Source organism: Equus przewalskii, chromosome 9 (assembly GCF_037783145.1).
Source record: "Equus przewalskii isolate Varuska chromosome 9, EquPr2, whole genome shotgun sequence".
Classification (NCBI taxonomy): Eukaryota; Metazoa; Chordata; class Mammalia; order Perissodactyla; family Equidae; genus Equus; species Equus przewalskii.
In genome coordinates this window covers 41708252-41735081 of record NC_091839.1, presented here as the reverse complement: position 1 = coordinate 41735081, position 26830 = coordinate 41708252, and the positions used below count along the sequence as shown (strand labels likewise).

The following is a 26830-nucleotide window of genomic DNA, read 5'->3' as shown; positions in this document are numbered from 1 at the left end:
TCCTATTGTTAGGTGTTATGGGGAATGCAAAGAAGACTAAAATAATTTGTCAAGGCATTTGGGTACTAGGTAATAGGTATGCACACCCACTGACAAAGTATACGCTGGTGATAAATGATAACAGTGAACAACCACACCATAAAAGACAGTGGAACAGCAGCATAAGATTATGTTGTATACATAGGTCTGGAAACTGATTTCAGTGACGTTTTAGAAAAGGCAAGCATGGATTGAGAGGCAAGGTTACTTGGCTTGGGGTTCTGTGGAGTTAGATAGTCTTCCCCTGGGGACCTGTGGCTGATCACGTGATTATTACAAGTTGTTGAGAATTTATATTTTCTTTTCACAGAACCACTGGTTCGTCATCCTGACTTCCGTTTATTTGCCTGTATGAATCCAGCAACTGATGTGGGCAAAAGGAATCTCCCAGCAGGAATAAGAAACAGGTAAGGGGGCATAGCCTGGAGGCTTTTTTTTTTTTAAGTTCTCTTTATTTATTGGTAACATTAACAAAATTTCATCATAATGTTTGAAATTTCTGGACCTCTGATAGAGGGATCATCGTTTTCTTATTTGTTTTTTTCCTCCACTTTGTATAGGTGATAGGAATACAGAAAACTCCAGAATACTGGAGAATTTTTTCTTTTGTGTTGTTAGTATGACATTTAATGAGTCATGGACATTGTTGAAAGCAAATAACTTTCCTCCTTCAAATAGCCTTGTAACTATTAGGAAAACTTCACATAATGATATAACACTATAGCATACAACAGTGTAAGTGCATTTTAGGAACAGAGTCCTCATGAATGAGGCTAATGATTTGTAAAAGGGCTTTTAAGTTTCAGTTTTCATCTTTAAGCACTGAGTGACATGAGTAAAGTACTTAGTTGCTGGTGTTTTATGTATGTAGCATTGGGGAAAAGATAAATGACCTTATATATTGTTGGTAACCTTCTGTTGAATGTTGTTTTTTTTTTAAGATTTTATTTATTTCCTTTTTCTCCCCAAAGCCCCCCAGTACATAGCTGTATATTCTTACTTGTGGGTCCTTCTAGTTGTGGCATGTGGGACACTGCCTCAGCATGGCCTGATGAGCTGTGCCATTTCTGCACCCAGGATCCGAACCAGTGAAACCCTGGGCCGCTGCAGCGGAGTGCGTAAACTTAACCACTCAGCCATGGGGCCGGCCCCTGTTGAATTTTGAGTTTTAAAATAGTGTTAAGATTTTCTTAAATCCCTTCCCTCATTATAAATGTAATAGAAGCTTCTTAGGAAAATTTTATAAACTACATTGCATATTTTCCTTTGCTCCAGCTATTGTATTTTTGATGGGGGGGATTTTTTGTTGCATGTATTTTTTGTTACATGTAATTATGATCAAAAACAACTTCTGAAAATAAAGACAAATAAGTCTTATTTTTGTAACTGTTTCTTGCAAGGACTATACCTAGAAGAGTTCATTGCATAGAAGTAATAATAGATTTTTGGTAATAGTTACATTTTCTTTTATGTCACTGTGGTCAATCTGTATCTCAAGTTGAAAGGCTTTTATATTTTATACTATAAGCAGTTAAAGTGAGTTTACATACCCTCATCTATTTTGTATTTTTCTATTGTCAGAATAGCTGTATTAATTTCCTAAAATGTGTTAATTATGTAAAAATTGTCTTACAGGTTCACAGAACTTTATGTAGAAGAATTGGAAAGTAAAGAAGACTTACAGATTCTTATTGTGGATTATCTGAAAGGGTTGAGTGTGAACAAGAGCACAGTGCAAGGAATCATAAAGTAGGTTCTCTTGGGGGTCTCATTTTTATAAACTTTTCCTCTGAACATAAAAATGTGTGCTCTTGTGTATGTATTTTTCTTTCTTTTCTTTTTTGCTTCTAAGTGGAGAAGACTGATGGAAGGATTATTATTTAGATTTCTGTTTTAAAGCTGAAACCTTATGAACTCACTTGTGTTTTCCTAAGGAAACTGCATAGAAAGCTTATGAATCCCTACCCATGAGAATATGTAAACAATAAGACAGTGCTCTCCTACTTGCTTCTGTATTCATAGCTAAGTGTTTGAATCCCTGGAGGAGATGTAAATGGCTTGTGTTTTGATCTTTCTTGATGAAATCTTACTTTTTGCAGTTTGTATACTAGCTTTGTGGGATGTGGGGGAAGGAAAGCTTGACATAATTGACCAAGTCAGGTGTGGAATTAATAGTGGCTTAGCCAAATAAAGAACAGAGTGGGTATGTGGCTTGGTGCATTAGTTTGAGTACATTCCCTCAGTTTTTTGTATGCCATATGGAAAGGCTGCGGTCTTTTGTATCAGATAACCTGAATTCTAGTACTGGTTCTGTTGGAAATGAATTCTGTCGTCTTGGGCATGTCACTTAATTTTCTGTGTCCTCCAGAAAGAAATATACAATACATAAAGGTTTTGAAATAGGATCATCTTAGTGTTCTACTTTGCATTTTGTGGTTTGTTCCTTATTTTTTATACAAATAATTATGAATTGCCGAGGTGCCAGGGATATAGATGTAAATAAGACAGACAATATCCGGGTTCTCCTCATGGAGCTTTAATTCTAGAGGTGAAGATAATCAGTAAACAGGGGGATTCATACTATAATTTTAGGTTGTGATAAGTGAAGAAAAATAACACGTAAAGCAAACTGGGCATTAGAAAATAAAGACAGAGCCCTGTTTTAAATAGATTAGTTAAGGAAGCATTTGTCAGAACGATTTGGAATGGTTTATCACACCACAACCTAAAATTGGAACACTGTTTGTTAGCAAAGAATATTTGGATAAAAGTATAAATATGTGTAGTTAAAATTCAAAAAGCTGGGGATGAAACAGTGTGGCTATAAAGCAGAGGCTCTTGCAAAGTGCTGATAATACTAGTAGTGATGTTCCGTATATAGCAGCTGACTTCTGGAGTGTAGATTCATTCTACAAAAGAAAGAACACATAGCCAGATTACAAAGAGGCAAGCCAAATTCCACTGGGGCAAGAACTGAAACTCCATCTATGACACGTTTTTGGTTGTTCATGATCTTGTGGTACCTGATCATGAATTTCATGAATTTTTGAATTTCTTGCACTTCATGTTTCAGTCTGAAACTTCTTCCATCTAGTCATCTTCTGGACTTCTGAAGTGTGTGGTGATGACAATAGTATTGGTCTTGATGTCTTCGTGCTTTTTAACATTTTCTCACTGTTGATTGTAGCCATATCCATAGCCTTTCAAAACACCATGACTTTTGCTTTCTGTGTGCTCATCCGTCACCATTGTAGATTACACGTGTCCTCCATTTGCCCCTCATCACAGAGCCGACTCTGGAACTCTGAGTTTGCACTCAAATATTCTTCTTCTTCTTCTTCTTTTTTTTTTTGAGGAAGATTAGCCCTGAGCTAACTGCTGCCAATACTCCTCTTTTTCCTGAGGAAGACTGGCTCTGAGCTAACATTTATGTCCATCTTCCTCTACTTCATATATGGGAAGCCTACCACAGCATGGTGTGCCAAGTGGTGCCATGTCCGCACTGGGGATCCGAACCAGCAAACCCCACGCCGCCAAAGCGGAACGTGCGAACTTAACTGTTGCAGTACCGGGCCGGCTCCTGCCCTCAAATATTCTTGCTAAGGGCCTCTCATATCTCACTATCTCTTCACTAAGAATCACGGTCTCCTCTTTCCATCTTAAAGGAAATTGATCTTCATTTTATTATTTTGAAGGATAGCCTCCAAGTGTGTAAAAGTAGATTTCAAAAAGTGTCTGGGAGGTTTTAATGCATGCTTTTGGAAGTTGTATGTAAGCTTGGCCATCTAATCTATAAAAATGGCTATTGGGACCTTTTGTAGGGAAATGGGAACAATAGCAAATAGTGAATACCTACTAGTTGATAAAATCACGTGAACTGCATCCTCTTTGTAGCTTCTACACAGCTGTGCGGAAAGACTCTGGGACCAAACTGGTGGACGGGACGGGCCATAAACCTCACTACAGCCTCCGAACTCTGTGCAGGGCCCTGCGATTTGCAGCCTCCAATCCGTGTAGCAACATCCAGCGCTCGCTCTATGAGGTCTTTGTAACGTCTATCTTGGCTTACCATGGGAAGAGGGAGTGGGGAATGCACCGGCCGGATTTTCCTGTCCTTTCCATTTAGTCAGATTAGCCCAGAACATCTCATACCAGAGCTGCCCTGCCCTTTTTCTACCATCGTACCAAATTTAAAAGTTGTTCTGGGAACCAGCACCACCAAAGAGGTTGAATTTTGTTCCTGAAATAAGTTGGCTTCTTATTCCAGAAGAGTAATTATTATTATGCAAATTTGTGTTTTTTCCAGGGCTTTTGTTTGGGTTTCTTAACACAGCTTGACAGGGCATCACACCCAATAGTTCAGAAGCTCATTTGTCAACACATTGTACCTGGCAATGTTAAAAGTCTGCTGAAGCAGGTATGTTCTTTTTTGATTTTTGACTTGTTTCACGTAAGTGAAAGGCTGAATTGTCAGATTTTCAGCTGTTTGGTTTTTTCTCCGAAACTTTTTCTAATTATCAAAGTATAATGTGTTTATTCCAGAAAATTTAAACATTAGATGGTGAAAATTCCCAGAATCCTACTCTTTAGAGATTTGAACCCTATAGTCTTTTCCGTCTAAATTATGTGTGTGTATTTTATTTTCTTATATATTCAATCCTGACGTGTGTGTGTGTGTGTGTGTGTGTGTATGTAGATTTATCAAGGTAAATTCTAATATATATCTGATATAAATGATATCAATAAGACTACCTCATGAATGTTCTGTAGCTTCCTTTCTTAGCTTAACTGTGTCACGGATATATTTTTATATCTACACCAGAGATCACTGTGACGTGCTTTCCAATGGTCACAGCGTTTCGTTGTCTGCTTGCATCATAGTTTATGTACTCATTTCCCTTCTGATTGATGGTTGGGCATTTTTTTTTCTTTTCTATTACATACAACAATCATTTCGATTTGACAGGAAATTGCAGAATAGCATGGGACTGAAAGAGGCTGAGAGAAACTGGCTCATCAGCTGGCTTGTTTATATGTTGATTGCTTGCTCTTTAGGAAGAATGAGCCATTGGGACTTATGGTTACTTTGGAGTGAATATTTTTTCCTTTTAAAACATTATGCAAGTAACACATTGTATTCATTACTTTTGATGACCTGCATAAATGTTGAGAAAAGACTCCAGCTTGCTTTGATTATTGTTCCAATACCATTCTCCTCCACTTGCTCGTTTTTTGTGTGTATTGCTTATGGTTACACATGATGAAGGCTTAGTGATCCTTTTTCCCCACTGCTCCCTAGGTCAACTGGAGAGCCCTTAAAAGTGGTGCCTATAATTGTAGCTTCAAGTCAGGGGACTAAATATTCTAGAAGAGCACTTTTCTCTAGCTATAGATCTGACTACTATTTGACCATTTTTAGTTTTGATCTATAAAAATGACAATTTTGTATAAATCAACTTAATAACTTCCAGTATATCTTCAAAAAGATTATGCCGTCATCCACAATATTATCCTTAATAGATTAGTTTCTCTGGAGGATTGCTGTTATTGTTAATGTCTTCTAGGGGATCCAGAATATAATAATGCAAAGCTCCCTTCTGTCAGTACACACTGGCCCTCTTTTTGGGGAACATGGTTTATATGAAATACATGTTTTTTTGACTAAAATACTTAAATCAGGGTGACAGTTTTGGTAGGTGAAATAAGAGAACTAAATCATAAACTGTCTGAAAAATTATTTTGATTCAAATTTTTCCCCAACGCCACCTACCCCCACCTGAATTTTAAAACCAATATATGTATCATTTTGTTCTCATTCCTCAAAGTAATTTTATTTTCATATTTCATCCATGGATTTTAATGTTGGAAGCATCCAGAACAAGGCAGCATTCTTGGTGACAGCTTCTTTTCCTGTTTTATGCCCCTATCTGAAAGAATGCCATAGTTGTCATGGGACTGTAGGTTATTTCTCTTAACTTCTGTGTCTTTCAGCCTATTCCAGAACCAAAAGGAGGTCGGCTTATCCAGGTCGAAGGCTACTGGATCTCGGTGGGAGACAAGGAACCTACAATAGATGAGACATACGTTCTTACGTCTTCTGTCAAGCTGAACCTGAGAGATATAGTCCGAGTGGTCTCTGCAGGGTGTGTAGACCTTTTCTCTTGCTGCTCTGAAGTTTTACCAGCATAGGCGTTGATGACATTCTAGTCTTAAGTTCCTTAACTTTTAAAGTGCTTTATTGTTATTCCTTGACTCAGTGAATAATTACTTCCTAAAGTCAGTGCTGTCACTTTTCTCTTGACACAAATCATGGTTGCTAGTTGCATCTTTGGTGGGAGCCATATGGCTGCAGATTATTTTGGCCATCTTTAAGGCTGGATTTCAGTATTTTGCTGATGAATACTCATCACTCATTATTTGTTAAGTGAGCAACAGCTAGTCCCACTTACTGTTTCTCACAAGTAGTGCAAGAGAGGTTAGAATTTTTTTCCTCAATATTTTCTAAGGAAGCATTTTACATAGAAACTTTTCAGGGCTTAAGAAACATCCCATTAGTGCATAGGTATATAAGAAAAATGATATAGTCTTTTTTTTTTTGATACCACTTGAATTAATTCTGGTTTCTATCTTTTTTCTTAAATTGCGTTGTTGGCTGACATTTTAAAGAACCTATCCAGTGCTGATTCAGGGAGAGACATCAGTTGGTAAAACAAGCCTGATCCGGTGGCTGGCTGCAGCTACTGGTAATGACTGTGTGCGTATTAACAATCACGAACACACGGATATTCAGGAGTATATTGGTTGTTACACGTCCGACTCCTCAGGGAAGCTTGTGTTTAAAGAAGGTAGGTTATTATTCTGTTCTGTGGGTGTACGTGTTCATTTTTTCAGACCCATTTCCCCGAGCACTCTTCATTCTTTCCAGTTGAGGCACATGGACCTCTGCCCGAACAGCTAGTTTTTCTTTCTTCCTGAGCTATATGATAGTTAAGGGGTGTTGGCTGAAGGTCCAGCTTCCTTTGGGGCCCCGCTAATGTTGTCAGCTGTACATAGGACTAGGGCCAAGTTTTTTTTTTTTTTTAAAGATTTTATTTTTTCCTCTTTCTCCCCAAAGCGCCCCCCGTACATAGTTGTATAGTCTTCGTTGTGGGTCCTTCCAGTTGTGGCATGTGGGACGCTGCCTCAGCGTGGTTTGATGAGCAGTGCCGTGTCCGCGCCCAGGATTCAAACCAACGAAACACTGGGCTGCCTGCAGCGGAGCACACAAGCTTAACCACTCGGCCACGGGGCCAGCCCCGTAGGGCCAAGTTTTGAAGAGTGCAGTTGAACTTTTGCTTTATTTCCTAGAGACTCAAGAATATTCAGCCGTCTTGAATAGAGGGAACCTGAGAATAGATATGAGAATGTGGTGATTTAAATGAAATTAGACCATAGGGAGAAAAAATAAGTTGGAGATGTGATATTTGTCCCCATTGGCTCTGCCTCTGTGTGAAATAAGGAAAATTTCAATTGAAAATTATGCTTCCTTCATATTCAGCATCGTAAATTATTTTGGGGCATGACTAGCTGCAGAGAGTAATTTGCTTTGAAATTTAATGATAATCTAGGATTTGTTGATTTGTACATAACGTTTTTTAAAACTTTGGACTGATTTATGCACTAATTCTTAATGTTTATTTGCAACAAGGTGTTCTTATTGATGCTATGAGAAGGGGCTACTGGATTATCTTAGATGAATTAAATTTGGCCCCTACTGACGTGTTAGAGGCACTGAACAGACTGTTGGATGACAACCGTGAATTGCTCATAACAGAAACACAAGAAGTTGTTAAAGCACACCCTCGGTTCATGCTTTTTGCTACCCAGAATCCACCAGGACTTTATGGAGGCAGAAAGGTGTGTTGCATTTACCCCCATTACTCCCATTTGTTACTGCATCAAGTAGTAAATCTTTCTTAGTAAGACTGAGATGTTTCTACCTTTTTTGAAGGATTTTTTTTTGTGGTGAATAACAAAGCCTCCATTTAGGAAATTAGATGAAAAGGCTCTTTTTATCATGTTTTTTCTGTGTGTTTCCTAGATGCTTTCTAGAGCCTTCAGGAATCGGTTTGTGGAATTGCACTTTGATGAACTGCCTAGTTCTGAATTGGAAACGATCTTGCACAAGCGGTGTAGTTTGCCACCTTCCTATTGCAGCAGGTTGGTTAAGGTCATGCTGGATCTTCAGGTATTTCATCTCTCTGTCACTTAAGTTCAAGTGGAATGTGTTGATTGTATCAAAATTTGACAGTTTCGTCAGATAGAAACAGCAGTTCGTCCTTTATTTTTTTCAGAGTATGAATCTTTAGCATGCATTCCATTAATATCCATTTTTTGGTTTTGTTTTGTAAATCCACAATTTAGTATCAGTTTTTTTGCTAGGTATACAGTTATATGTTGCCTAGTGACGGGATACGTTCTGAGAAATGCATTGTTAGGCTTACTACACACCTAGGCTATATGGTACGAATCTTATGGGACCACTGTCGTGTATGTGGTCCATCGTTGGCTGAAAGGTCGTTATGCAGTGCATGACTGAATATGACGACAGTTCCCTATTTGTGGATAATATTGAAACATTTTGTTTAGGTTGGAATTTGGCATTGACAGACTGCAGGCTTTGTTTTTTAAATGGCTGTAGTCCTGGAATGGACATAACTAAAGAGAGACTTTTTTTGTGCTCTCCCTTATCAGCTGCAAAGCTACAGTGTGTTTTCTTTATTTGAATATCCTATTTATTTTATTTTATGGGATTAAATGTGTTCTTTATCAGAATTGTTCACTGTCACATTATTTTCTAGAAAACTAAGAATAATTAACATTCTTAGTTCTATGGTCCCACACTATGGGATTGATTTTCTTCCCTGTTTGCTACCATTTGTATTATTTTCATAATCTTGTTCTGTATGGCATATGAGATGGAATTCCATTTTTTTTTCTTTTGAGGAAGATTAGGCCTGAGCTAACATCTGTTGCCAATCCTCCTCTTTTTGCTGAGGAAGGCTGGCCCTGAGCTAACATCCGTGTGCATCCTTCTCTACTGTTTTATATGTGGGATGCTTGCCACAGCATGGCTTGACCAGCGGTGCATACGTCCATGCCCAGGATCTGAACTGGTGAACCTCAGGCTGCTGAAGCAGAACGTGTGAACTTAACCGGTGTGCCACTGGGCTGGCCTGCCATTGTTTATTTATATTCTTTATCCATGAGTTTGAAATTTTTCTTCAAATGATTATAGTCCATTTACATTTAAAAAAATTAATCTTAATTCAGTGGAATGAATCAATTTTTTGGGAGCTTAAATTTGTTAGCAATTTTATATAAGTTGTGCTATATGCTTGCCATTGCCTTTTTTCATTTGTTTTGGTACTTTAACAGTCCTATCGCAGAAGTTCTTCCGTGTTTGCTGGAAAGCAGGGCTTTATCACCCTTCGGGATCTGTTTCGATGGGCTGAAAGGTACAGATTGGCTGAACAGACTGAGAAGGAATATGACTGGCTACAGCATTTAGCCAATGATGGTATGCTCCCAATCAAATGTTGTCAAACTGTGAAGTTATGTTAGATATCTAACTTTTTTGTTAAAACACAGCTTGCCCAGATTGTGGTCAATATATGCATTTTACTAGGTGTTCAGAAACAGAGCCTTTCTCTCTCAAATCTAAACTGCTTTTTAAGTGCTTCTGTTCCTGCAGGCCTACGTGCTAATGTTTTGGTTGCTAAGGTTTTCTCATTCTTTGCTTCAGGTGGCCACATGTGAGAGTTGGGATGTGGGCACCGTGCTTTTAGGAGTTTAGGCAGGTGGTTGGTGGTGTCTTTGTGGACCTTCTGTGAAGTGGTGACCATGGATAGTCGTACCTGTGCCTTAAAGACATACAGAAAACTGATGGTTCGGATAATGTCCGAGTTCTGAGAGAAGGCAGAGACTCAGGATTGTTTGTTTTGGTTTAATCCTTGGGGAGAATTTATTTAGTCCTCTTCATGATGGGATAGAAAGCATTTCAGAATCTTCTGATGTGAAAGGTGGTGATGAGTCATTGATGGAGTGGTTAATAAGCAAGGAGAGTAAATAAAACTAACCCATGAGAGTTCTATTTTCTCTTCTTTACTGGTAAAGAGTAGAGAGAGGGAGGAACACATCTTTAAAAAACTCTTTTATTAAGGTATAACATAAAGTGGGTGAAGTGCTCTGTCATTTCAGGTACAGCTCAATGTATTTTTACATATGTATGTACCCATGTAAATCACCACCTGGGCCAAGATTTAGGATATTTCCAGTACCGAAGTAGATTCCTTCATGGCTTTTGACAGTCTTACCTCCCCTAGAGGCAACCAGTGCTCTGTCACCACTGATTGATTTTGCCTGTGCTTGAGCTTCATCTAAAGAGTGTCTTGTGGCATGCACTCTTTGGCTCTGGCTTCTTTTCACGCAACCTAATGTGAGATTCAGTTATGCTGTTATGTATATCAGAACTTCATTCTGTTTTTATTATTATTATGTTATAATCCATTCTATGGCGATACCATAATATGTTTATCCATTCTCTTGTTGATGGACGTTTGGGTCATCTCCACTTTCTAGGTACTATGAATAAAGCTGGTCTAAACATTGCTGTACGTGTCTTTTAGTGCACACATGTGTTTGTGTTTGGGTCTACCTAGTAGTCACGTTCCTGGGGCATAGGGCAGGCATATGGTTAGTTGTAATAACTTCTCCCAGTTTTCCAAAGTAATTCTTCAGATTTCGTCTCCAGCAGCAGCTACTGAGACTTGCTGTTGCCTCGTATTTTCAGCATCCTTGGTATTGCCGCTTGACAGTTCCTCATTTTTCTTTTTCCTTTAAGGTTTTATGCTTCTGGCGGGCCGAGTCAGGAAGCAGGAGGAGGTTGATGTGATTCGAGAAGTCCTTCAGAAACATTTCAAGAAAAAGTTGTGTCCTCAATCCCTCTTCTCCAAAGAAAATGTCCTAAAATCGCTGAGTGAGTAGGCCAAAATATTTAGAGTGGAATGAATTGAGTTGTACTCATGTTAGAACGTAAATATTTATTCTGCCTTTGATAGGTAAATTGTCTACTCAGACATCCACATTGGAGTCTAAGTTTAACCACATCGTGTGGACTGAGGGCATGCGGAGACTGGCGATGCTGGTGGGAAGGGCATTGGAATTTGGTGAACCAGTGCTGCTCGTTGGAGATACCGGGTAAAGTTTGTGACAATAGCTTGTTACGAGGGTTCAGTTCAATTCCTTAGGATTACTTGAGTTATCTTGGAAGGACACATCAGGAAAGCAATCTTTGTTTTTCTTTGCATTTCCTTTTCTCATTTTTCCTTTCTTCCTTTCTTTTTTTTTTTTTAAAGCAGCAAGCAAGAGATCTGTTTACTTTCCTCTACCTTCAGACCTTTGTGGTGGAAAAGAATGATTTCTTGCACCATTATCATTGGGACTGTTTTTTATTGTTTGTTTGTTTGTTTTGAGGAAGATGAGCCTTGAGCTAACTGCTGCCAATCCTCCTCTTTTTGCTGAGGAAGACTGGCCCTGAGCCAACGTCTGTACCCATCTTCCTCTGCTTTATATGTGGGACGCCTGCCACAGCATGGCTTGCCAAGCAGTGCCATTTCCACACCCAGGATCCAAACTGGCAAACCCCAGGCCACCAAAGCAGAACGTGTGAACTTAACTGCTGCACCACCCGGCTGGCCCGGGGACTGTATTTTTCTATTTACTTCTTTCAAACAGTGACATGCATTCTATAGATGTGTAGAGGATAACAGCAGATGAGCTAGATTCGCTTGAAAGTCTGTCAGGATTGAATTTCTTTCCAATCCCTTGATCGTTGTTGGTAGAAGTAGGAAAGGATGGAATTCCTGCAGTATGTGCCATGCTGGATAGGGAACATGGGAGGGAGGGCACCCTGAGCCAGGGCTGCAGAGTCCTGTGTTGGCCGGCAGTGTCTGCCGCCACAGTGAGGCTCTCACTAGGGCTCCCCATTTTTGCTGACTGAGGTGTTTGTGGGTGTGTATTTGGAGTTCATCCTCATTGTTGATCTGGTGTGTATCTCTGACAGGTGTGGGAAAACTACTATCTGCCAGGTGTTTGCAGCCTTGGCAAATCAGAAATTATACTCAGTCAACTGCCACTTACACATGGAGACATCGGACTTCCTGGGGGGGCTGCGACCGGTGAGACAGAAGCCAAAGGACAAGGTTTGTTCATTTGCAAATGATGATGTGTTTATTCATTTAAAGAACTGTAGTTGACTCTCTGCATGAGTCACCTCCGGGATTTTGTTCATGGTGGGGTGTTTGATTCCAGGTTTGATATGTATCTTATCTTCAGGCTTTTACTGGTCTGCGAGGGGCCTTCGCAAGCACCCTGTTGTACAGGTTCTGTCCCTTGTTCTCAGATCCTTACTTTCTGCAGAATGACCACTTTATTCCAGCACATACCAACTAGCTACATGTGTATGGTCTTGTGGAGCCACCTGCCCTTTAATTTCACCCCCTTGTCCAAATTGTAGGAAGAAATTGACACCTCAAGACTCTTTGAGTGGCATGATGGGCCTCTAGTTCTGGCCATGAAGGAGGATGGCTTTTTCCTCTTGGATGAGATTTCACTGGCTGATGACTCTGTCTTGGAAAGACTTAACAGGTACATGCCTGAGAGGTTTGCCCTCTGTTTAATGGTTTTGCTGGTCTGGTTTTTATAGATATTACTTCTTATGCACAGTAAGGATCTTCATAGGTGCATAGTAAATATCTGAAAATGATAATGAGTTACTGCTTTTTTTGGCTTTACCATTCAGGCTCTCCTTTAAGAGACCTAGTTTTTCTGTTTTGCTGTCACTAATCGGCAAGATGGGACTAGGGGATGGCAGGGCTAAAACTAATGAGCTGAAGTTAAAATTCTTTTGTAAGGTAAATTGTGTGGACACTATCTTAATTTTTTTTTTTTTTTGGAAAGACTAGAATCAGAATTCTAGGTGTTATTGCTGTAAAGCCTCTCAAAACCTCAGACTAGAGGCCGTCCCCATGGCCAAGTGGTTAAGTTCGTGCACTCTGCTTCGGAGGTCTGGGGTTTCGCCGGTTTGAATCCTGGGTGCTGACATGGCACCATTCATCTAAGCCATGCTGAGGTGGCATCCCGCATGCCACAACTAGAAGGACCCACAACTAGAAATGCACAACTATCTACCGGGGGGCTTTGGGAGAAAAAGGAAAAATAAAATCATTAAAAACAAAAAAGGCCTCAGACCAATATGGATCTTGATGTATATAGTGGTTTTTCTCTGTTTATTCAGTTACAATTTTCATATCATAAAATGTACCCATTTTAAATATGTAATTCAACCAATTTTAGTAAATTTACTGAGTTTTGTGACCACCACAATCCAGTTTTAGAACATTTCCTTTATCCCAGTAGGAGTACTCCTACCAATTTACAGTTGATCTCTGATGCCACCTCCTGCTCCAGGCAGCTTCTAATCTACTTTGTCTCTCTAGATTTGTCTTTTCAGGGCGTTTCATATAAATAGTTCTTCTTCACTTTGCATTAATGTTTTGAGGTTCCTCCCTGTTGGAGTCTATATCAGTTTTTGGTTCCTTTTTATTCCTAATAGTATTCCATTGTGTAGATATACCATATTTTCTTATCCATTCACCACTTGATGGTATTTGGGTTGTTTCTACTTTTATGAATAATGCTGCCCTAAACATTTGCATGCAGGACACCCATTTTTAAAACAAATGCCTTAATAGGGCATAAGTGGAAAAAAGCATTTTTTTTAATCAGAAATATTGTTCCATAACACAGGAATTGAGATAATGAGTCATTTTAAAGTTTGTGGTAGCAAGCAGCTGAAGAGAAAGGTCAGCAGAGGAGATAACTGTTTTTTCTTTTTAAAGAACATTGAAGACCACAAAATGGAATACGTAAGCCTTTTCTAGTCTTATATTCTCCAGTTTTTCTGTCTTTCAGTGTCCTTGAAGTGGAAAAGTCTCTGGTATTAGCTGAGAAAGGAAGCCTAGAGGACAAGGAGAATGAGGTAGAACTGTTGACTGCTGGGAAGAAGTTCCGTATCCTAGCAACCATGAACCCTGGGGGCGACTTTGGAAAAAAAGAGGTAAAACTACATTCTTGAAGCATAATTTTTTTCTGCTTCTTGACCTCAGCTCACTGGCACTCATGAATACAGTATGTAAAAATGAATTTGGAATTTTATGTTGGCTATAAGCTGGGTAAAGGATAAAACTCCAGCAAGATATTCTAGAATCATTATAAGGTTAAAAAGTAATCCTGACAGATGAAACATTTCCTTATTGGATGCCTCACTTTGTATATGTGCCTGAAATCTTTTTCAGTCACTTTGCCCAGATTTTTATGTATGTTACCGTAAGAAATTCTCACAAGAGCTCTGAGTGAGAGCTATCTTCCTAGTTTCGTGGATGAGAAAAGTTGAAAGTGAAATGTAATCTCAAGCTCTGCTTCTAAGGTCTACTCTCTTAAATACGGCTGTGGCTGTATGAGTGATTTTAAAGTGACAAAAAAGAAGTTGCAGCCAGGAACCTCTTTGGTTTTGCAGATGGTGCATGTCTGTTCTCTCAGGGGTTATGTGGGTCACTTTCAGACTGTTGGTAAAGGAAACGGCAGAGGCACTTCGTTCTGTTCAGAGGGTGGTGTTAGGATCCAGCCAGAAGCCAACACCCCAGACCCCATGGGCTTTCGGGTTCGAGAAGCCTCTCTGTGGACAAGTCTGCATTGTGTGTGGAATCCTGGTCTGTTAAAGTTAAGAAAAGGGTAGTGTGGTAAGAAACGGGCTTCGATTGGAATTGAAAGCAATTAGATCCTTATTAACTTAGTGGGTGCCTGAAATTTGAATATGATGTTTTGGGCTTAATTTTCCTCAGTAGCTTAAGAAGAAAGATTATCACTGTGCTTCCAGAAATATTCTAAAGAGAAGAAATAAAATACGTCAGAAAAATCCAGGAAAACTAGTTCCTAGGCAAGTGGAAATAGCACTGAAAGATTTGATTTCAAGGTTGTGTGCGTTAACTTGCCTGTCAGGTTAGCTTAAGTGTTTCTTAGACAAAGATTGCCAACTTTTACCCAAGGGAAAGCTATGTTTTGGTTTTGCATGCCTAGCAAGCAGAGCAAGGTGGGATCCCAAAGATCAGAGGCTCTGTTTGTTGGAGGGTGATGAGGAACATCATATGTTCATTGGGTCTCTATCGAGCTGCTCCTGAGTACAGGCATTCTTCCTGGTCCTGCTCTGGCCGGCCAGGTGGACGATGGATGGAGATTATCATCAAGTGAAAGGAAAGTGGTGATGAACTAATAATTACGTGTATGTGGCATGGCAGACATTTGTGAATGGAGGTAACTGACCTGGGGAAGGGTTAGAGGAATCCAGACTGAGGGACCGGCCCTAAGACTGCAGGGACTAAACAATTCTTTGTTATACAAGAGGTAAAATATATCCCTCCTTAAAATTTCACTCCCTTTGAGCTACATAAAAGTTTTCTTCAGACAGCTCTCCTCTATGGGAAGATAGCATTTATTTTCTCTCAGCCACTGGTTATGTAACTGAAGGTAAAGTAAAGGGAAGGGCCTTTGCTCAGTGAGAGTGTTCAGGTTTGGGAGTTGCCACTGGGGCTGGACTCCTACTTGCCCGACTTACTCTATAAGACCTTGAGGTTCTGTACCATGATTATAAAGATAAAGTGATGGTGATGCTGACGCAGGGAGTGTGGTGGAGATTAGGGAGCTAACGTATGGAAGGAACCAGGACAAATAGGTCTTTAATAAATTGTATCTAGTAGTAGAGCTACTAAAAGAAGCGTCTGGTACTTGCCAGACTCACTGCTAACATTCTTTCAAAGAGTTTGTCTTCCAGCTTTCCTCAGAGGCATTAAATTCACACTGGAATTTGTGTTCCTTGTAGCTATCTCCTGCCTTAAGAAACCGGTTTACAGAAATATGGTGCCCTCAAAGCACAAGCCGTGAAGATCTAATTCAGATTATCAGCCGTAATCTTCGTCCAGGCTTGTCTCTGGGCAGAACAGATCATAAGGGTGAGTTTTCAGGTGGTGGTAGTAATGGGGCAGAAGAGTTGGGTGTTGGAGTGAGGGGTGTGGTATAGGACATTGGCGGTATGTATATATGGTGTGTTGTAAGGAGAAGGGAGAAGATAAGGAAATGGGAACAAAATAGATGTAAGGAAAATGGGATACTAGCCTGTTACCTTCTATTAAAGTGTCCATTCTTCACAAATTCTAGCTTTCTTACTGTTTTACTTGTTGGCCATCTTTATATAAGGTGCATTTTTTGGCTAAGATGAGGAAAATGTGGTTTACATTTTAATCACTACCACCTTTAGAAAATGTTTATAGAATTTTAAACTGTATTTCTTTAGTAGTAATCAACTAATTTATCATTTCACTTTGTATTATTTAAAAATTTTATTTTTATTGTGAAAATTTTCAAATAAGGAAAGTAGAAGAATAGATTTTAAAAACTCCCATATACTTACAACCTAGATTTAATAATTCTTAAGATATCCAGTAAGCGTCAAAACATTTACTGTATAGTTTTTTTTAATTGAGCCTAGATTGCTTTCATGTATACATATTTATCCTAGACATTGAATGGGCTAAATTTAGAATCTAGATCTGGCTCCAAGCCAGATACCTGGATTTTTGGATCATTTCGCCTGTCTTTCTTAAAGAATATAAAAGGATGTCTGCTTCTTTGAGATTGGGCTTCATGGATATGCTCAGCTTTTTAAAGGTACCCTGAAGTACAGCTTTAAAATAGCTAGGACAGCTGTGGAGCACAGCTGCATGGATCCAAGCCCCTATGGTGTGTTAGGAAAGATTGGCTCTTTAGTTGTCTGAGCAAAGAAGGCCCATGCTGAACTTGGACATTCACAGGTAAATACAGTGTTGCCTGAACAGCTGGGGTCCCCCAGGCCTCACCAGTGTTGAAATACAGCATACTGGGCTCCACACTCAGTGTTTTTGAATCAGTCTGTCTGAGGTGGGGCAGGAGAACTTAGCTTTCTAACAAGTTCTCAGGTGATCCAACAATGTTGGTCCGTGGCTCACACTCAGAACCCCTGACTTACCTTGGTTGTGTGCCATTTGCAACGTGCGTTTATGGTGAAAATTCAAGTGAAAGACAGGGAAGAAGACAGAAATTGCTAAGTAGGCATGGTTTGTCTTTCGGCTCTGTCTTGGGATCCCCCAAGGAAGTAACCTCCAATCTCCTATGGGCTGCTTATCCGTCTGTTAAGTTATTTGGGTTGTGATAAGAATGGCGGAGGATGTGGCTGCCATTACACTGCCATGTTTGCTCCATCATCAGTGGGCTTCATGCTTACTTGAGGGAACAGTTTCTCCCTTGGGCAGTGAGCATTGGGGCACCTAGCACTCACCCCTGAGCCTCCTGCTTGTCCTTAGGGAGCTTGTTTACTCCATGCTTTCCAGGCTGTGTGTCAGCAGACTTCCCTGGGGAGGCATTAGAGACTCCAAGGGAGCATGGAGTAAGGGAGAAGTCGCTTAATAATTTTTATCAGTTTTGTCATCTGGAAATGGATCACATTGGCACAGCATAAAAACATTTTTTAAATTGTGCAATGTAAGCAGGAAACTAGACACAGCTTTTTTTCCAGATTTTCTTTAAAGTTTTATAAGATTTCATGAATTTAATTTTTCAAATATTATGAATTCTAAATTGAATTCTCATCTTATTTGTGGTACTTAAAATATCTTTATTGCGTTATCTTAATCAAAATATGAGTGCCACTATGGGTACAACTTATTTTATTATTTTTGGTTGCAAATCTCTGTAGTCGTATTATCCATGTTTATAGTATGAATGAAACAGAAAAGATATCATGAAATTCATGTATTTAAAAAAAAATTGACTTCTGAAGGGTATGTGGGCTGCTTTTTCCAATCTTTCACTCTCATGATCAATACTTCTCAAAGCATTCTCTTTTCATTAAAGTGACATATTGTTTAGACTTATTTCCTTCAGTTGTATTTCTAAAAGTGGAAAAAAGGAATTTCATAGCTCCCATTGGTTATGTTCAGATTGCTCTCCAGAAACATAGTCTCATTCACAGTGCTCCCAGCAACTTAGTAAATGTGCCTGCTTGCCAGTCCTTCCAACATGGGAGTTTTCATTGTTTGTAATACCATGAAAACCATTATTTTATCCTTATTAATTTAATGGGTATTTTAAAATTTCATTTTCTTTAATTATGGGTGACATGAAGCATTCTATGTGGTCTATTTTAAAATTTGTATTTTTATTTTCATATTTATGTATTAGTATTATATATTTTTGGATAATATTCTCTATTACATTTATCACCTAGGTTTCTGTATTGTTACTTTTTTTCCTTTTTTGCTGAGGAAGATTTGCTTTGAATAAATATGTTGCCAATCTTACTCTTTTTTATGCTTGAGGAAGATTAGCCCTGAGCTAACATCTGTGCCAGTCTTCCTCTACTTTGTATATGGGTTGCCACCACAGCATGGCTAACAAGTGTTGTAGGTCCACGCTTGGGATCTGAACCCATGAACCTGGGCCACTGAAGTGGAGCATTCGAACCTAACCACCACGCCACAGGGTTGTCCCCTGTTACTTTTAATATTTGTTATAAGAAAATACTTAAACGGGGGCTGGCCCCATGTTCGAGTGGTTAAGTTCGCACACTCTGCTCCAGGCGGCCCAGTGTTTTGTTGATTCAAATCCTGGGTGCGGACATGGCACTGCTCATCAAACCACACTGAGGCAGCATCCCCCATGCCACAACTAGAAGGATCCACAATGAAGAATATACAACTATGTACCAGGGGGCTTTAGGGAGAAAAAGGAAATAAAATAAAATCTTTAAAAAAAAAAATACTTAAATGAATCCATCCACTTTATCTCTCATGATCTTCAGTTTCTTCAATACTTATGATTTAATTCCCCTCTATAATGGCTAAATTACTCATTTTCATTAAGTCCTTGATTTACCTCAAATTTATTCCGCTTTGAAAGGTGGATCCAATTACTGGTATTTAATATCTAGTTGTTGGAACAGCATGTCATTTCTTTCATTATTGTAGTAGACTTTTTCCCTTGAGTTGTCGTTTTAAGTTCTTCCTAAAGGTTTTTGGGTTTTTCTATAATTTGTCTTTTTCTTCTAACCACTTCTCATATAGCTTGAAGGTGTTGCTGTGTGGTCTGCTTTAGTTACAGCAATGCTGACTCCTCGTCACATTTTCCTGTTTGAAAACATTCTTTGGTATTTGTACTTTTCAGCTGAATGTTTACTGTTGACTTCAGAAGTTATATAGAGTGCTATACCAAATTTAATTGGCATTGCTTTAATCTATATATACTGCTTAAGAAGTATTTTCTTTGTTTCCAGACAAATATTTTACACTATGAAATTGTGATAATTAGGATAGTCATTTAACTTGTCATGAAACAAAGTTTGTGAATTCTCTAATTCGCTGCCTTCTAACTGATGAGTAGATGAAAGAAACAAGCAAAAAAAACTGGACTAAATGCTACTGAAAATGTGGCATTCATCAATCCAGTGAATCAGTTTAAAGTATAATAAAATTTGTGTATTTTTTAAAATCTTGTGTCTTACCTTCAAAATTGTATCTGAACATGAGCCAAATGAACACTTTATTTCTTTGAGCAGTTTTCTGGGCAGTTTCTTAGGCTGTAATTCTCAAGTTCTCTCTCTGTGTCTTTTTGGTAGGGGCAGAATGCTACTTGTGAACCCCTTTGGAATATGATAAAAGCTGTGGAGCTCTCCTTAGAAGAAGCGTTAATTACATTCACAAAAATTTGCATATAATCTCATGGAGCATAGACCCCTTTTAGGCCATCTGTGGGCACTAGGTTACAAACCTCCATTGTGACTCTTCTGTGAACAGCAAATGCTTTTGCTTCCTTGTGTTTTAGGGGCTGACATAGCTGAGGTGATGCTGGATTTCATTGACTGGCTCACCCACCAGGAGTTTGGCCGAAGGTGTGTGGTCAGTATCAGAGATATCCTGTCCTGGGTTAACTTCATGAACACAATGGAGGAGGAAGCTGCTTTGAAAAGGCCAGAGACTATCTCCACTGTGACATCTTTTGTCCATGCCGCGTGCCTGGTGTACATAGATGGAATAGGTTCAGGTATGTTGTCTGTTAGCTGATGGGAACAGGGGTTGGGATAGATGGGAGTATGAAATGGAGTAAGCCCAGACCTCTGACCCGGATTCCTTATAGAATCACTTAGACATTTCCAAGACTCAGAAGAGTTTTCCTTTTCTTTGTAGTCTTTGATAGGTGGTTGGTATAAAAGATGCGCCAAAACTTCATCACTTATAGACAAGGGACTTAATAAATGTGAAGTGGTGATTATGAATAGGAAGAAGACCACTGGAAATGTCCTTGCTCCTGAAGGACTAGATAATTCTTAACATGAATGGTCATTTGTAGTTAATGGGCCTGAATCCTTTAGTTTGTTTTAAGTTTACTATAATTTCAGAAAATTCAATATTTAAGTTCTGTTTTTCAGCCATGAGTATTAGAAATATAAACCCAAATAACCAATAGATAACATTGGTTATCTTTCTCCAGACTGGTTTATCATGGAGTGACTAGAGTCCTTTACTGAATAAGCTGCTGCTGAATTGATGATGTGAAAATTGTGGGGCGAGGGGAGTCAGGCTTTTCCTTAGGACTGCTTGCCCTAGCAATCAGACTTTGGCTGTAATAGAGCTAGGGCCTCGTTTCCCCAGGAGCCTGCCCTAGAGTTCCTGCTGAATGGTTGGGAAGCTTGGTGTCATGCTGTCGTTTGATGATCTCATCCTCTATCTTTTAGGGGTGACTTCCTCTGGGTTTGGTACTGCCCTCTTGGCTCGCAAAGAATGTCTGAAGTTCCTAATCAAGAAGCTTTCCAAGATAGTCCGGCTTACAGAATGTCAGAAAAGTGAATTGAAGATTTATGACAGACTCAAAGCCAAAGAATTCACTGGGATAGATAACCTTTGGGGAATTTATCCATTTTTTATACCAAGGGGTAAGAATGATTTTAAATAAATGAAGATTCTCTTTCTGTGGATTGTAGATACTTGACTTTTATACTCATGGTTGTTTTTGAACTAGTTATCTGAGTTGGAATCTGACTTGGCATAACCATAATTGTGTGAATGGTTGAAAATATATAACTAACATGTAAAAACAGGGGAAGATATAGTCTTTAATCTATGAATAAGTTGTCTTGTAAAAATGCATTTGTTTATTATTTGGTGCTCAAAATGAGCTTTCATGTAGTGATAATTCAGCATACAGTGTGTCAACTATAGAACCTCATTTCCACCTACAAAAACAGTTTTGTGAATCCTTGAGGGCAAGGATATTTCCTGTCCCTTGCATCTGCCATGTAGCCTGGCAGTCATAGGCATTCAGAAAACATTTTGTTGATTGAGTGAATGGATGAATGAATGAATGATTAGATGGGAAAGACAGGGGGGTTTGAGTTCTAATCCTTGCTGTCATTCATACTAGGTTGCCTCTACTAAATATTTTAAATGAGTCAGTTAAAGTAAATACATATCTTTCCAAGGCACTGAATTTTTCTGATTGCTGCTTCCCTCTCTGGGTCATTTCCTATCCCTTCCTTCCTCCGTACATTAATCGTTGCTGAGTGCCTGAAATGTGTAGAGGTGCACTGGCAGTTAATGGGGATTCAGTGGTGAACAGAACCAGCCCAGGTTCCTGGCCGAATGGAACATTCCCCCCCTTCCTTCTCCCTCTTCAGCAGTATTCATCCCTGATGGCGTCCCCACGATCTCACCGTTAGATCCCTTCCCTGAGCTGTATGCAAGTGGCCTGGGACTGGGGTGTCCTTGCTTTTCCTTCCATAGCTGAGGAAACAGATGTTTTCCCAGCCCGACTCCTTCCAAACTGGTGTACGCAAAACTTCTTCCAGGAGACATGGTGGCACAAATGTTAAGCCCTGTAGGACTGTTATTAGTCCTGCACTTCAGCAGGACCTATGGTTTAAAGATGCATCTTGAATTGTGTTGGTGGCCTACAAACCTTGGATGAAATTGTTTATATGGAGCTATCTGGCCTGTACACCTAGCTTCCAGCTGACTTTTAGGAAAATATAAGTACAAGGTAAACGGTCCATGTGGTATTTCCAGGTGTAGGCTGTGTAAGGAAAGCTGCATGCTTGCAGTTCATCCTATATGTAGATCTCTGTACATATAGATTTGAGTATGGGGGATGGAGAGATGTGTGTAGTAGGCACAGTTGAAGAAAGTATGCTGCTGGCTGTTCCTGTAAAGCATTTTATGGACCCAAAAGTAGGGGAATGTTGAACTAGAGCTAAGGATTTTCACCACAGATGGTGCTTCACTGACTGACAATCTGCTTGGAATTTTATAATCTTGAGTTGACGTATATATATGATTTGGTGATGTCCAGCTTATATGTGGCTTTTCTTTTCTCCAATTAAGGACCTGTCTTACACAGGAATAATATTGCCGACTATGCGCTCAGCGCAGGTACCACAGCTATGAATGCCCAGAGGCTCTTAAGAGCTACAAAGCTGAACAAGCCTATTCTCCTGGAGGGCTCCCCTGGTGTGGGCAAGACGAGTTTGGTGGGAGCGTTAGCAAAGGCTTCAGGCAATATTCTTGTTCGAATCAACTTGTCGGAGCAGACGGTAAGCTTATTCATGCTATAGCTGCTGGGGCTAGGTATAGGCAGTAATGTTTGTATCTATTTATAGTTTCCTAATCAGAAATAGTTATAACATTGTCAGTACCCCAAATATTTAATGGTGATAAAGACCACAGCAACTAATTCTCCTTCTGGATTCATTAATAGCTGAAATTTGTAGTATTATTCACTCTGGATATTTATTCTGATACTCTTTTGAGAGAGACTTACCCACTTCAGTAGTTATTGTAATATAGGCCCTCTTTATTTTTATCCTTTCTAAAAGAACTAGTAGAGATAAAGTGACCTTTAAACAATATTGTGGAATTATGGGACAGAGATGACAAATTAAATGAGAATTTCTTGGAATGGAGTCTGGGAGCAGTGCCTGGGCATTGTTACTTTTTTCTGTTTTAAAGCTCACGTATTAATTTCCAAGTACAGCCAAAGTTGAGAACTATTGATCTAGAGCTCCAACTCCAAACAATTGATACTGGAGTTTATGATGAGAAGATTCTTGGCATGTCTGGGCTCCTGGTAAAGATTAGTCCTTTCTTGGATGTAAGAATAAAAAGTGGCCCAGGGCCCAAATTCTTATCATTTTAGATTTAGCGTCTTGGGATCTAGTTAATTTTTTATGTAATATTGACTTTTCCCCATTTCTACCCCCTCTTGAAGGACATCACAGACCTGTTTGGAGCAGATTTACCTGTAGAAGGTGGCAAGGGAGGAGAATTTGCCTGGCGTGATGGCCCCTTGCTGGCAGCTCTGAAGGCAGGCCATTGGGTTGTGTTGGATGAGGTGAGAGGACCGTCCATCGTACCAATGATGGGATCACAAGTGTGACGAGCAGTCATAATTTTCATAGCTCTAGGGCTTTTTTCAATGGTTGATCATACTATTGGCTGGTAAAGGCAAATTCTCTAATGAAAAGAATCCTCGGTGGTTTTCTTTTTTAAGAATAAGAAAAGTCACTTGTCAGATGGCACAAGGAAGTCCCTCTATATATAACCTACAAACACTCCTACTTTGTAAGCTAGCCTCCAGAGAAAAACTACCTCTTCACTAGTTTATTCTCTAGTCTCTGGCAGGCTTTCTGTGTTTGTATTTATTTCAGAGATATAAATAGTTAACTACCTCATGTCAACAGAGAGGCTGGGGAAAGTTATAATAAGTGACATAAAAAATGGTGAGAAAATTATTAGTGTTATATGTGCGTATTGGATACATTCATGACTAGAAGAACAGAACACATGATGAGACGTGATAAGTGCTGAATCTCTGTGACTGACAGGCAGCTAGAGAGATGGAAAAGTGATGCACAAAATTAAAAAATTTAAAGTTGTGGCCAAAGGAGTTTGTTTGGGATGTGTAATGTTAATTCAGGAAAAGGCTAGAAGTAGCTGTGGAGCTTAAATTATTAGAGTGATAAAAATACCACAGATGAAACTTCTGACACAGTCCCTAATAGGTTCCCTAGATTCAGAGCCTTTTGGGTCTGAAGTCGGGGAGTGCTGGGGGATTCCTTTTCTTCTGAGTTGCTTCCTACTTATCTTGGGGAGATGCTAAGGAGAGAGAGGTTTGTTTGTTTGTTTTAAAGATTGGCACCTGAGCTAACATCTGTTGCCAATCTTTTTTTAATCTTTCTTTCTTTTTCTCCCCAAAGCCCCCCAGTACATAGTTGTAGGTCCTTCTGGTTCTGCTATGTGGGGCACCACACTATGGCTTGATGAGCAGTACTAGGTCCGCACCCAGGACCGGAACAGGAGAAGCCCTGGGCTGCTGAAGCAGAGTGTGCGAACTTAACCACTCAGCCACGGGCCAGCCCCTGTTTGTTTTTTGATTTTTGTTTTTTTCAGATTTTTTGGAAAAAGATGTCTGATAGAATGATCATTAGCCAGGAAGAAAGAGTGCCTAGTTTTAAAGCTTAAAGCTACTGACCATACTCATAATGGTGGACTGCACCCAGGGACTGCAAGGCATTCTGGATTTGCAATTGCACTTAAGAGCAGCCTTTAGAACTTGACCTGTTTGGGAATATACAGCAGAGTTTGTGCTTTTGTAAATTTGACACTTGAAATTCTGATACAATATGGTCTTTTTTTGCCTATTTGCATTTTACTGATTCACAGTTTCCCAATCAAACTTTTCCAAGTTACTTGAAAACCATCCATACTTCACATCCCTAGACTCTGAACTCGTCATCTGAGGATGTCTGTGTGGCTTTTTCATGTCTGGCACAAAAACTTCTTGTATACGTACTGCTTGTTCACAAAACTGTTGGTGAATTAGCTATGTAGATCTACTTTATGTAGTTTATATCATGACTTTGAAGCCCATTTGGAGATTACATTCAGTATTTAAACTGAGAAAGATACTTTCTTTTTTAAGTATGTAAAGAGCTATCTTACCTCATCTTGAAAGTCCCAGAGTGTGAAAACGAGGTATCTGTGTATTGGCAAGTTTTTTTGGTAAGTTGTGATTTATAAAGTAAGTCAATATAAGTGCATATAGTGGATACAGTTTAATTTTAGAGAATATTTTAACTGCTTTTAAAACATTTAATCTGAGTATTCATCCTACTTAAAAATTATTGCTGTTTTATATATCTCTCTAACATACATATGAAATAATGATAAACACATAGCAGCCCATCACTCAGCTTAAGAAACAGAATATTACCAGTATTGTTTAAGCTTCCTCCTCCTGAAGATAACACTATCTTTTATGCGTATTAGTCCCTTGCTTTTTTAAATAGTTATATGGGATATATAATTAATATATGCACTTTCTTCTCCCAATAGCTTAACCTGGCTTCTCAGTCTGTATTGGAAGGACTCAATGCTTGTTTTGACCACCGAGGAGAAATCTATGTTCCTGAGTTAGGAATGAGTTTCCAAGTGCAGCATGAAAAGACAAAGATTTTTGGATGTCAAAATCCTTTTAGACAAGGCGGTGGGAGGAAAGGCTTGCCCAGGTCTTTCCTTAATAGATTCACTCAGGTAAGATTTGCTGTTACCCAGAGACCAAGGTGAGGTGTCAGGGTGATAAAACTGCTGGCGTGTAGCTATTGGGATTCTCACTGTGAGAGTGAGAGGATCAGTTCAGTGATCTGCTTTTCGCTTTTGTGTCTTTGATGATGAATGTTAATATGACTGATGCCCATCATCACTTCTCTTCTGGTGGGAATCCTTTGTCTTATGTCGCAGAGGATCTGGTGTGTTGCCAGTTGGAGGAGAGTAAGGTCCTCTTCAGGATTCTATTACTGTGCTCGGGGATAAAGCCCAGTCTTTTCAGGTGTCTACATGATTTATTAAAACATTAAAAAATTTTTTTTGTTTTTTTTTTTTGGCTGGGGGAGAAGATTAGCCCTGAGCTAACATCTGCCAATCCTCCTCTTTTTGCTGAGGAAGATTGGCCCTGACCTAACATCCGTGCCCATCTTCCTCTACTTTATATGTGGGACGCCTACCACAGCATGGCTTGCCAAGCAGTGCCATGTCTGCACCTGGGATCTGAACCAGTGAACCCTGGGCCACCGAAGCTGAATGTGCACACTTAACTGCTGTGCCACCAGGCCGGCCCCTAAAAAATTTTTATAATGAAAGCAATGCACTTTAATTAAAAGTGAGAAAGAAAAGAAAATGACCATGGTGAATAAAAAAGTCCAGCATTCGTTGATCATTATTACCATCTGGTATCTTCGCTTACTCCCTTTATTCTCATTTGCAGGGGGCTGGGTGAGAGAGAGAGAGAGAGAAAGAGTGTGTGTGTGTGTATGTATATACATGCATGCACTTGTTTTGACGTCTGTTTTTCAAAGTTTGCCTAATCTAGTGGTTTGGAAATGCCTCTGGATGTTAGTTTTCTTTAATGTCTCTGTCACTTGATAATTAAGAATTTACTGAGTATCTTTTAAGAACAATTTATTATGAAAAATTTCAAACATATTGAAAAGTTGATCAGATTTTATGGTGAACTCATATGCCTAGCATCCAGAATTTTGAGAGCATTTTATCTAATACAT

The 26830-nt window shown here is 39.3% G+C and overlaps 1 protein-coding gene across 2 annotated transcripts in view; it reads left to right on the top strand.

Moving 5' to 3' along the window:
• MDN1 (midasin AAA ATPase 1) overlaps positions 1-26830 on the top strand; it is a 160312-nt gene that overhangs the window by 59215 nt on the left and 74267 nt on the right. For both annotated transcript variants that reach the window (XM_008538002.2, XM_008538001.2), the window contains exons 19-38: positions 350-446; positions 1675-1788; positions 3934-4081; positions 4346-4456; positions 6031-6182; positions 6706-6884; positions 7727-7935; positions 8120-8266; positions 9457-9598; positions 10922-11056; positions 11139-11277; positions 12143-12281; positions 12596-12726; positions 14053-14197; positions 16016-16145; positions 20047-20265; positions 20957-21154; positions 22599-22807; positions 23482-23604; positions 25608-25805. In XM_008538002.2, coding sequence (XP_008536224.2) covers positions 350-446; positions 1675-1788; positions 3934-4081; positions 4346-4456; positions 6031-6182; positions 6706-6884; positions 7727-7935; positions 8120-8266; positions 9457-9598; positions 10922-11056; positions 11139-11277; positions 12143-12281; positions 12596-12726; positions 14053-14197; positions 16016-16145; positions 20047-20265; positions 20957-21154; positions 22599-22807; positions 23482-23604; positions 25608-25805 — 3065 coding nt within the window. The remainder of the gene's footprint in view (positions 1-349; positions 447-1674; positions 1789-3933; positions 4082-4345; positions 4457-6030; positions 6183-6705; positions 6885-7726; positions 7936-8119; positions 8267-9456; positions 9599-10921; positions 11057-11138; positions 11278-12142; positions 12282-12595; positions 12727-14052; positions 14198-16015; positions 16146-20046; positions 20266-20956; positions 21155-22598; positions 22808-23481; positions 23605-25607; positions 25806-26830) is intronic.